Consider the following 12,122-nt stretch of genomic DNA (forward strand, 5'->3'; position numbering starts at 1 on the left):
TGTCCTTGATCCTGCTGCTCAGAAACATGCAGCTGTTCCCTCTTGAAAGACAATTCACTCCCTTTGCTTTCCCCTCCCCCGCTATCATCTTCCTCTGTGATTGACACTTTTTTTTACCTCCTAAGGGATTCTTCAGGTTCTGAGTTTCACACCCAGATCAAATTTCAAAAGAACAGCATGACTATTATTGACTACTCATCTGACCTCTGCCTTACCCATGAGCTGGACTTTCAAGGTATTAAACATTCAAATTTAATTTCAGCTCTCCAAAACTACTCACTTCAGCAGAAATGACAGGATGCTCTGTGACATGTGTAATTACTATTGAATTTGAATATATCCTTCAATACAGACCACGGCTGACAGCTTTATTAATGAGGACTGATGATGTTGCTGTTTCTATTTTTCACACCCATGTTGAGAAAGGGAAGGAGGTTGAAAAGGACCAGGGACTCTTTTCTTCTATTGGAGAGTGATGGACTTTTATGAAACTGACATAATCTATGTGCTACTCCTTCCCTAGAGTTGTTTTATCAAATAATATACCTAGTAAGTTATATTTTGACTTTCCAAAATAAACAGATTAAATCAAAGTTTTTCCACCTTTACTAAGCTTCTCATTAGACTGGGAGATTGTGTCATATTCAGATTTTTTTCTCACATGGAGTGAATACACAATTGAATGAATATAAATTTCACCTCCTTCTAGATGATCCCCCCATCTAATCTGCATCCTAAACTACTTAAATATATTATTTCAATTTAAAATTTGTTTAAAGTTAGTGTTTACTTTGTGATTTTAATAAGGGAATTGGCAAACTTATTAAAATTTAATCTTATTTTTAGAAACATTGATTCGTATTGACTTCCTCTGACTAATTAGAGGCCAAAGTCCTAAGGAATAATAATAAATTCCATTCTCACTAGAAAAACAGAAAACTACCCTTAGTTTCAAAAGTTTAATTTTGTTTTTGGCATCAATTAGTCATTTTTCACACATTTGCTTATTATTTAAATTAGCTGGGGCCTCTGTAAACATTTAGATTTCCAGCTCATCTCCAGAGAGTCTGAAGCAGGGCCCAGAAATACGTATTTTTAAACAAGCTCTCCCCATGAGTGCTATAATCAGACAATTATGGTAACTACTGAATTAGAGAATTCACCAAGATATTGCAGTTTATTTCTTGATGAATATATGTGTGATTCATCTTTAAGGACCAAGAAAGTCTTATTGGAAACAGGGTATCCTGTTTTGGAAAATCCAGGTAAATTTTCAACTTTTCAACTTATGCTTTTACAAAACCCTGGATAATTTTACCAGCTTCTTTATTCCTGAAAAAAGAAAGCTCCTATGGTGTGAATTCAGACTTATTTAAACACTATGATGTTATGACTAATATATTGGATGAGAAAATCCATTTTTATTTCTAATTTTTCCATATAAGTACTCTTCCTGAAATTTATTATTGCTTTACTTTGGCTTATAAGCTGAAAAATTAAATACTGAAAGTGTTTGTCAAGTTTTGCAGTTTTCCTGCTAAATGTAGTAAAAAACAGCTCCAAGTGTATAAAACAAATGTCACTTTCATAACGGCAAAGGAACATTTGACTTTCAAATAAAAATGTACCTGAATTAATGCTGTAGAGAAATATAAAAGTTAGTTAAATGTTAGAAAATGCTGTAGACTAGTAAGGGGAAAATACAAATGTATGCACTGTAATGAGAATGTCATCATAGGCTCAATTACAAGAGATTTACTGTGGAATTTAGCTAAAAACAATACTAAAGTAAACTGCAATTCTTTAGTAAACTGAATGCTATGGGAGGGTATTCAAAAACTGACATCTCAATAAGGAGAACAGAGTATTATTTTTTTTCAATTGACTTTTGGCATGTGTGTGTATACACATATGTTTATTACATATATGTAAATACTCGTGTGTGTGTGTGTGTGTGTGTATGGCATTGCTTTTCTGAGGCTTAGTCATTCTGATTAATAAAAAATAAAAAGGCCATTGATACATTTTTTGAGTTTTATACCAATTACTGTAAACCTAGAAAATTACATTTATTTTCAGATTACTTTTCTGAAGTAATCTTGTGTCTGGATCTACATTAGACTTCCACACCCACACTCCCAAAATCTATTAAAGCAAGCAGTCAATAAAAACAAATGGCACAAAAGAAGACTTAGAAGCTTTTGTTTATACATATTTCTGTTTGAAAAGTGCATCTATAAAACATCTCATAGACACATGTTTTGCCCTGAAACATTCAATTCATCTATTATATTTGTCTGGATGAAAGCTTGTGGTTGAATTGGCACTTGTAAATATTGAAGACTATTTTTTCCTCTTATGGAAAGTAACCATGGAAAACAAGACAAAAATAATGTGAAGAATCAATAGGAGATGGCTTACTCAGCCCCAGAAAAAAATTAATTGCTAAGTAGTATTGAGCCCTTTTAAACAGAAGAGTGCATCTATAAAGGATATATGAAATGATACGCAAAATAGCTAGTAGAACCAGTAATAACAGTAAAGCAAAAGAGTTATTTTGATACTTATCAAAAACATATTTTATTGATATATATGTATATTTACATATAAAATGACGACATTTTCAAGTATTTAAATAACTTAGGCAATACTTTTTCTCATTTGTTTTATAAAATTCTTTTCTACATAAAAATGGAGAGATCTAACGCTCTGTAATTCCTTCTTCCCCATAAAAGATTTCCTTATAACAATACTAATTACTGAATTTTTATCTACAGTTTATTGGTGTCAGTTGTCTTCTTCAATAGTAAATAGTAAACTTAGGCTTTTATCTTAGGCTTTTCTTCATTATGCCTAATTAGTTACAATATTAAAAACAAACTGGTCAGATTTCTTTTTAAAACTACCAGTTAAATTGGCTGAGTTTAGCCAATTATCATATATTTATAACATAAAAATGTTTTCATTAAAAAATGTTACATTATACGAATAATAGTATGCTTTATGGTCTCACAGGAGAATTACAGCTCACATTATTTTTTGTAAATAGTATGCATCAATTTACTTTCACAATTTTCCAACATGCCTAGTAGAGTCTATTTTTTCTTAACAATAATATTTATTTTGGTTAGATGTTTGAGGTGATGGATATCCCAATAACTCTGATGTGACCATTAGACACTGTATACGTGTATGAAAATATCATATGTAGCCCCACAAATATGTACAAGTATGACACATCAATTTAAAAAAGAATTATTTTGGTCATGTCCAAATTGTATGTTATAATAATTATAGTTCCTAAATATGTGGATTGATAGCTATAATCTATTTTGCTTGTGTTTATGGAGGTAAGTTTCTGGGCTTTAACATTCATTTGAAGGTGGATTTCAAAAGTTTAAAATATGTATCACAAATCCTGAAGCAATCACAAACACAGCAAAACGTTATGGCTGATAATTCAACAAACACGATTAAAATGGAATCACTGAAAATTTGATTAATCTAAAAGAGTGCAAAAATAGGAATAACAAGCAAAAATAGATGTGACAAATAGGAACTAAATAGTAAGATGATAAATTTAAATCCATTTACATTAATACTCTCATCAAGTATAAATTGTATAAATGTTCCACTTGAAAAGCAGAGACAGTCAGACTGGCCAAAAGAAGATCAAATTATATACTGCATAGAAGGAATACTTTTCAAATATAGAGTACAAATAGGTTAGCAGTAAAAGGATGAAAAAAATGCTAAAAACTATATGCTAAGGTAGCATTCGTAAAAAGAAAGCTGGAGTTAATATCTATTCATATCACACAAAGTAGATATCAGAGCAAAAAATACCAGGGATACAGAAGTTCATTTTCTAATGAAAAAGGGTTGAGTTGATCAAAAGGACATTAAGAATCTGTTTATGTATATATTAACAGAGCTTCAAAATACATCAAGTAAACACTGATGTAATGGCAAGAAGAAAGAGACAAATCCATAACAGTTGAAAATTTCCATGTTCCTTTCTCAGTAACGGATAGCACAAGTAGACAGAAAATCAGCAAAGAGATAGAAAACCTGAGTAACACTATCACACAACTTGACACAAAAAGTTTATGTAAGTTTCAGATTGAGACAATAAAATAAAACACTTTAACAGGAAAATGTCTAGTCCATAAGAAAAATTACTCACACATTAAATCACTTTTTTACATAAATGGAGACAAAAAAGCATTTGAACAGTTTAATGGTTTAAACATAATTTTCTTTACCTTCCCTAACCTATATAAAGATTTCACTATTATAGATATACTGTTTACTGAATCTTACACATGGATAAGTAAATACTCATCTGTCTTAAAATTAATTTCAAGCCTATATAATTCATGAAGTATAAAAAAATTCATCTTATGAAACACACTGCATCAGAATGCCTACTGTAAAAGGTGAAAGACAGGAACTGAAATAGTTATCTGCAATAAATCATGGCAAACACTTGTCTATAGCTCACAAAATAAGTTTGAAAATAATTTTACAAAACATCCAATATTTATTCAGTTTAAGATGTCATTGATCATAAATCATGCCATTATTTTATGTTCATCTAGGAAAGAATAAGTGCTCTCAATTAAATTGTGATGTAAGATATACCAATTTCCAAGATGTTAACATGTGAAATGTGCATGTGTCCTGAGATGTTACATGGGTGTGTTCTGAGATGTAAAAACGTGACTAGATGTGGTTTTTTAAATCTAAAGCTAAAATCACATCTCCTCTAAAGTAAATTTTGTGTGAACTAAATTTAGACTGTTGAATCACCTAAACAGCCATTCCAGCCCTAGTGTTTCTGGGGAAATTTATAAATTCTCTGCCTTGAATATTTGAAGAAAGAAAGATATTTTCAACACCTCTGTCAGGTAATAATGCAATAACCATAAGGAAGTAAACAGATTACATATCATAAAAATAATTATTAACTCAAATATTTAACACGTATAAAGCAGTGTTGCAGTCTCCACCAAATCCTTGATCTGAGAGTTTTTGTTGATGTCTCCAGAGAGCTAGCATTCTTTGCACAGTTGCTTAATTCTAAGCAACGAGTTAACTTGATTTCACTAATCCAACTGAGGCCATATTTAAACATCTGATCCCAATTAGTCATTGATAAAGCATTGAGCACTTTCATTCTCCAGGGTCTCACAGATACTGAAACCAGTAGATACTATGAAAAGATGCTCAAAATGTTAAATATTAAAAAAAATAAAAATTGTATGGCATTGATTTGTACAGTGTGTGTGTAGAGGTGTGTATATATGAGATTCAAAGTAGACTATATATTTAAAAGAAAAATAAACCTATGAATTAAAATACAATGAAGGAAATGGAGCAGAAAAACATCCGAGTTTTTTGTTGTTGAGCTGTGTAATCACAATTGTTCTGAAAATGTTTAAAATGTTTAAAAATGATTTCACTAACCTTTGAAATATTTTTCTCCAAAGAACATTTTATCTAACATCAGGAATTTATTTTAATAATGGAAATGACAGTGGCATATATTCTAGCAATAACTATTTACACTTGTCTTATGATAAATTATTCAATATTCTATTACCTTTATAAACTATTAGGTGAATCTCAGATAGTCAGATGTTAGGCAATTAGTAATATGAAAATTTTATCAGTAAAGCATTTTTTCCCCCTAGGTTGCACCATTACATACCAGACTGCAAACTCCTTTACAGTACTATTCTTTAAAGCTTTTTATTTAACCTATATTTTCAGTATATGTAGATATTATTTTCAGTATAGATGTATAAGCAGTTCATTCATTCAAACTTGGGTGTAATGTGATCCTCCACTTCTGAACTTTATAAACCGATTTGGCTGACTTACCTTATCTTTTCTTTGCTTTTCATCCTGGTATACAGTCCAGTGTTCTCCATCATTGCTGTAAGCCAGTTTGTAGGAGCCAACGAACTGTACATGACCAAAATCTTTAGCTCCTTGTGTAATGATGCCAGTCACTTTGGTTGGAACAAGAAGATCCACCTAAAAAAAAGAAAAATACATGCTTTAAATGCAACAACCAAGTTGTTAACTTGCAAGTATTTTGATCTCAAGAGAATAAAACTATATATATCCTAAAACTAAAAATTTGCCTATTTTTATTTTGGAATCAATGACTGAGTCTATTATTGGCTTACAATTTTGATATTGCCACTGGGTTAATGTAGTCCGAGACTCCTTGAACAACCATTTTGACCATTTTAAAGTCAAATGATGGTCACCTCAGTCCACCAATTAATTTTATATTAAGCTGATTCATCTATCTGTGCAGGATTTTTTTTTCTTTTTTTTTTTTGTAACTGAGATAGAACAGATGTGGTTGGGCTGACCTTCTTGAGATTGATCACTACCTGCCAGAACTTCACTTTATAGTTCAATTTTCTGATTTTATTGGTCATTTCAATGAAAATAAAAATAACATTGTAGCTGTGTCCACATCAGGAACAAAAATAGTATTAGATTTTCACAATGGAACATTAGTAAATCCTATTTCCATAAATTTTAATCAATTCACTAATATATAATTGAGTAACAGTAATCATTGTCCAGTGAAAACCTCCTTTTAGAAAACAACAATTCTAAAATGGTTGAGGAGGAAGGCAAATATTCTTCAAAAATGAAGAAGGATTAAATACATGCATTCCTGAATTGTAGAGTCTATGCTCATAATGTGCTCTTTTCTGCAAAATACATACTATAAAGGGCATGAGACCCATGGAAATTCAGTAAGCATTAAAATCATCAAAATGTAATTGAAATGCAAAAGATAGGAAACATTTTCATCAAAGAATACACAATATAGAATAGTTCAATATTTTCCCTTTTTTTCTCTAATTCATTCCTGCATTTTTTTTTTACATCTTGTGTAATGCTAATTTTTAAAAAATCTAGAAAACGTTGTTTCCTATGTGGACAACTCTTGTAAGATCTTTACCTTTCATGTTTATGTTCCTTGATCTATGGCTTCCTCTCTCTTCCTGCAATAGCCACTTACTTCCACCCATTTCCTATGACTAAGTGCCTTGCTACATCCTTGATCTTATCATCTTTAACTGTCACGATCCCATGTGTGATCTTGGTGCTTTCAACCACTATGTCCTTTTGTTTCTATTTCAGGTCCTCTATCCTGTGAGATGTAAGGTGGCCACAAATAGATAGTCCTGGGTCAGATACAGGCCATGAATGAGAAGAGAGAGCTAGAGAGAATGCATAGCTTAAGGTCATATTTAGTGACACAGATGCCCATCAGCAAAGGTGTGAAACAGTTTCCAATGTGTCACAGCCTGTGAATATTCAATATTTTTGAATTTATGTGAGCTTTTTGTTAACTTTTTGGAACATGTGTTAAAGACTTTAGGCTCAAGTTGCGTGATGGATTAAGACAAAAGACCACCTTCAATGCTCAATTAAAACATTTTCAAAAATCAAACTTTCTGGCTATTTTTCTAAACATGTATTATATTATCTAAAATTTCTTGTGTGTCCAGCAGTAATGCAGGATGGCAAAATTATGATATCCTGGGAAGGAAATGGTTGATGTCTCACATTATGCTAAATGTTTTCTTATATGTCCTCATTAATCCTCCCAATAAGCATGCAAGGTAGGATATTGATTCTACTTTACAGATGAAGAATTTAATATCGAGATGTAACATAACATGGTGTGTGATCCAAAAATAGACACTGAATAAAGGAATATCACAGATTCAAATCAAAGGTCCACCATACATAGAAATTCTTAGAAATCACTCATTGATTTTCTCAGTGAGTGATTACTCATTGATCATTTATATTTTCACTCAACGATTTCTTTCCATTCTCTGTGACTCCTTCAGAAATTTCTAAAGCATCACCACACTCGTCAAACTGACAGCCATTTAAGTCAAACAAAAACAATCCTGGATTTATATTATTAGTAAAGCCCAGTGTTTTATCATGAATTTCCTCTCTGTTCTTCGGCCTTCTGGGCTTTAAAATATAGATTGCTTTTGCTGTGCTAAATCCAAACCTAATTGAGTGCAGACAGCAGGGCAAAGCTGCTCTTCTTCAAAGTGTTCTTAATGTTGCTGGCACTCAATAAATGGAGAAAAAAATCTTTAAGAACTGAGTCAGTGTTTTGCTATCACAGGCAGCAAACACACAGGAACTCAAACAGTGTCACCAGGAATATGATCACCTCCAGGCTGAATTTCCTCAGGTCCTAAACTTCTATAAGTCTTTAGCTAAGATGATGCATTGAGGAGTTTTCTAACATGCCCTTTTCTGCCGTACTTTTTAAAGTCAGCTGGGTTTCCTGCTGGGTGGAGATGTTTTCTCCCTAAGTTGTGTGTCTTGGCTCTTTCCAACAGGTATGTTTTTCTCCCACTCTAACTGCTCCCCTTCTGCAATTTTTTTTCTATCTAGAAATGTTTTTCTTTTTTGTTCCAGTTAAGCCACCTTCTCCACTTAAATAGTCAGCAATCTGTTTAAAGCTGGATTTTGTCCTAAAATGTGCTACATTAAACTTAGAGTACTAGGCCTAAGCAAACCTTCTTTCAGTACAAAAATAATCAGCAACTCACACTGAACATGAGGTTGCTGACAGAGGGCATGTACAGAACTCACCCTGAGAGGCACTCAGACCACATAACCCCAGAGTTCAGCATGCAGAATGATTCCAGCAAAGCCCGTTCCTTAGGACTTAATGGTTGCCCCTGGTCTAGGACCACTCTGCCCTCTTGAAGATCTTCAGGGTGAAAGTTGAGCTGCAAATATGCTGGACAAAATACCTTCTGGTCTTTTAGATCCTCACCTCCCCAAAGTTTGGCTAAAATAGGGCAGACTAGTCAGACTATTTAGGGCACTGAGCCGGCTCATGGGTAGATATTTGGCTTCATGCACTGACTACACGCACTTCATGTCTGGATCTGCCTTAAATGTGTCTTACATGTAACAGGCACTCAATAAACGTTTTGCTGAACTGAGTTGGGACTCATTCTTATGTTCTATGGACAAGAACCAGTTCATGGCTATGAATGTCACTATGTATCAGAGCAGAAGATTCTAGCTACATTTCTCTAGTTTTTCTATGAGATGGTGATATCCATCAATTTTTACTGAGGAAGGCAAGTAGCAAACAATCCTCTCCAATCTTAAGGAATTTGATGCTAAGAGTCAGCCTACTCTAATGGCACTGGGTGGTTTGGGGTCCCAAATTGGCTCAAGGATCTTGTACACTACTTTATCTCTCTACCTCCCAACTTCCTGATCTGAAAAGTGAGGGTAACAATTCTCACAGGACTTTATAAGAACAAGATGAGGTAATATTTATCGTGTGTACAAAAGTAGGTATAGCAATATATAGACAATAGTAAGTATTATGGAAGACTTTGGTAACACCATGAAATAAAGAAATCTGAGGGAAAATTTAATATTTGTTTCAGAATATTTTGCTAGAAGGAAATGGAAACAGGGAAATGGGTGACTAGATTGTTCTAGAAACAAGTTCTGGATCATAAAATATTTTGTTTACCATCTCAGGATACATACAAAAATAGTTATTTTACCTTTACTTAAAGTAGACAAATTTTGAAAACCTGAAATTCCCATTTGTGAGTGAAATGGTTAACTAAAAATAATGTAACAGGCTGGGTATGGTGGCTCACGTCTGTAATCCCAGCACTTTGGGAGGCCAAGGGGCAGATGGTTTGAGCTCAGGAGTTTGAGATCAGCCGGGGCAACATGGTAAAACCCCACCTGTACAAAAATTACAAAAACTAGCTGGGCGTGGTGGCATGCACCTGTAGTCCCAGCTACTTGGGAGGTTGAGGTGGGAGGAAGACTTGAGCCTGGGAGGTGGAGGTTTTCAGTACGATTATGCCACTGTACTCCAGCCTGGGCAACAGAGCCAGACATCATCTCAAAATAAACAAACAATAAAATAAAATAAAATAAAATAAGAATGTTTATATATTATGCATCTCTATTTAAATACTGATTGTGATGCAATGGAGATATAGTTCTAAAGTAATATTAAAAGAGAAAATAGATTCCAAATCTTATTGAGTTACTTATTTCACTCTAAGAATGAAAACAAGAGGGGGGATACTTAAGGAGAGAGGATTAAATGATTCAGCAGTAAACAAAAAAGTATGGCATGAGAGTTTTGTGGAAATATAAACTTTTTTGTTGTAAAACATCCTGTAATGTTTTGGCAAAGCATAAATATTTTTAGAGTGTGTCTAACTTAGACAAATGGCATAGAATTCAGTGAGCATTTGTTTGAGGAAGTTAAAGATAAACTTCATTTCAGACATCTGCAGAGCATTCTGATCACAGTTCCCTGGAAGAAGTTGGGGCAGACTGGAAAATTAAGTTGATTTTCATGGAGACATTCTTGAAGGGGTGAGGATAATGAAAAGTGATACAGATAAATAAGTGTGTGAGAAATGTGAACACAGGCCAGTTTCATCACAGAATTTTGCTACTCAGCTGCATCTAAAATGCTCTTATTTGTGCCTTCATATCATGTATTCTGAACTGTGTCTTTTATGACTTCATAGAGTTTGTAAAATCAACTCATTAAACAGAAAGGACTTTGAACCTAATATGGTTAACTAGCACAGTATTTGAAAACTGATTTATAGACAAAGTGTTTAGATAACATTTGATTTCGATACAGAATGTTTTATCTTAACATTACACAAAACAATTGTAGTTAGTCCCAGTTATATTTAAGGCACATAATTAATGGTACCTGGTATTTGGACAATATTGCTGGTTATCAGATGTTGGCTACACTTGTAGTCCCAGTTTGCAGGCCACCTAGTTAACATGATTGACAATCTGAAATATTCAGCTCCTATATCTGATCTGATCCAGTTCTGATCTAAAGTTAGGAATCCTTACAATATGATTGAGGCCTGATAACATAAGCATTCTAAGACTCATTACTGCATTCTCCCCTTTACTAAAAAAAAAATTTAATTTTCAATAACATTTTAAAACATTTAAAATAGCAACTGCATTTTTCATGTAATACATTAAAAATACAATAACTAAAACCAAAAACTCATACCATGAAATAATCTGTCAAAAGATGAAACTTTCTGTTATATTGGTGTGTTATGGTATTTTTTTCACATGTAAAACCATGCACAACACATGTATGGTACAATAAACAAATGTTCTGAGCTCAAGTGATCATTCAGTGAGTTTTGTAGGACACCTGGCATATTGTAGACATTCCAAATATACAGGAATCATCTTCCTGAATACAAAATTGGGATAATTTTATACTTAACAATTACCTGCAATTACAACATGAACAGTGCCATATGTCAATCTGAACTACAACCTATGATTGTGGTCAGCTTATGACTATTAATTTTTAAAAGAAATTATTTAGAATCATGCAAGCAGTTCAAGCGCACATTTTTTTACTGAGAATGGGAGGTAACATGATAATTATGAATATTTTATATTTAACATTTTAAATTTTAATTATCTTTTTCATTATGAATAAGATATATGCTCTGTAGAAAAATTTATTAATAGAAAGATTAAAAAACAAGCCTGTATACCATGAGCTATAATCAATGCTTTCCTTTCCAATTCAAATATGTTTCCAGACAAATTTGTTGTTCTTGGTATTTGAAAAAAATATTATTTGTTACCAGACGTTGGTTATACTTTTCACCCATATTTGCAGGCAATTAGTTTACTCTTTATTTCTCAATATTTCAATAGTAATTATGTTATTAAAATATTTTTATATTTTCTATTTTTAATATATATGTATTTATTTATACCTAGTATGTCATTTTAAGGCGTTACTACAATCATTAATTTATTATAAAACATTTACTCCCTCCATCCTCAATTTTTCTATTAAAATTAACATTCTCATACAATCATAGTCCTTTCATCCTGGGCCACATATCTCTTCATTTCTACAGCATAAATTCAAATAATTAAGGTTACTTGGTCAAAGGAAATGATCTTAAAAATAAACAAAAAAAGGCCTTTTGAACATAAAAGTTATAAACACATATAGTGAAAGTTTCAGTTGGTGTAAAGAGATA

At 32.5% G+C, this 12,122-nt stretch overlaps 1 protein-coding gene across 2 annotated transcripts in view; it reads right to left on the reverse strand.

Moving 5' to 3' along the window:
• EDIL3 (EGF-like repeats and discoidin I-like domains 3) overlaps nucleotides 1-12,122 on the reverse strand; it is a 448,834-nt gene that overhangs the window by 16,688 nt on the left and 420,024 nt on the right. For both annotated transcript variants that reach the window (XM_011944229.1, XM_011944228.1), the window contains one exon: nucleotides 5,887-6,042. In XM_011944229.1, the coding sequence (XP_011799619.1) occupies nucleotides 5,887-6,042 (156 nt within the window). The remainder of the gene's footprint in view (nucleotides 1-5,886; nucleotides 6,043-12,122) is intronic.

Source organism: Colobus angolensis, unplaced genomic scaffold (assembly GCF_000951035.1).
Source record: "Colobus angolensis palliatus isolate OR3802 unplaced genomic scaffold, Cang.pa_1.0 Scaffold23, whole genome shotgun sequence".
In the NCBI taxonomy this organism is placed as follows: Eukaryota; Metazoa; Chordata; class Mammalia; order Primates; family Cercopithecidae; genus Colobus; species Colobus angolensis.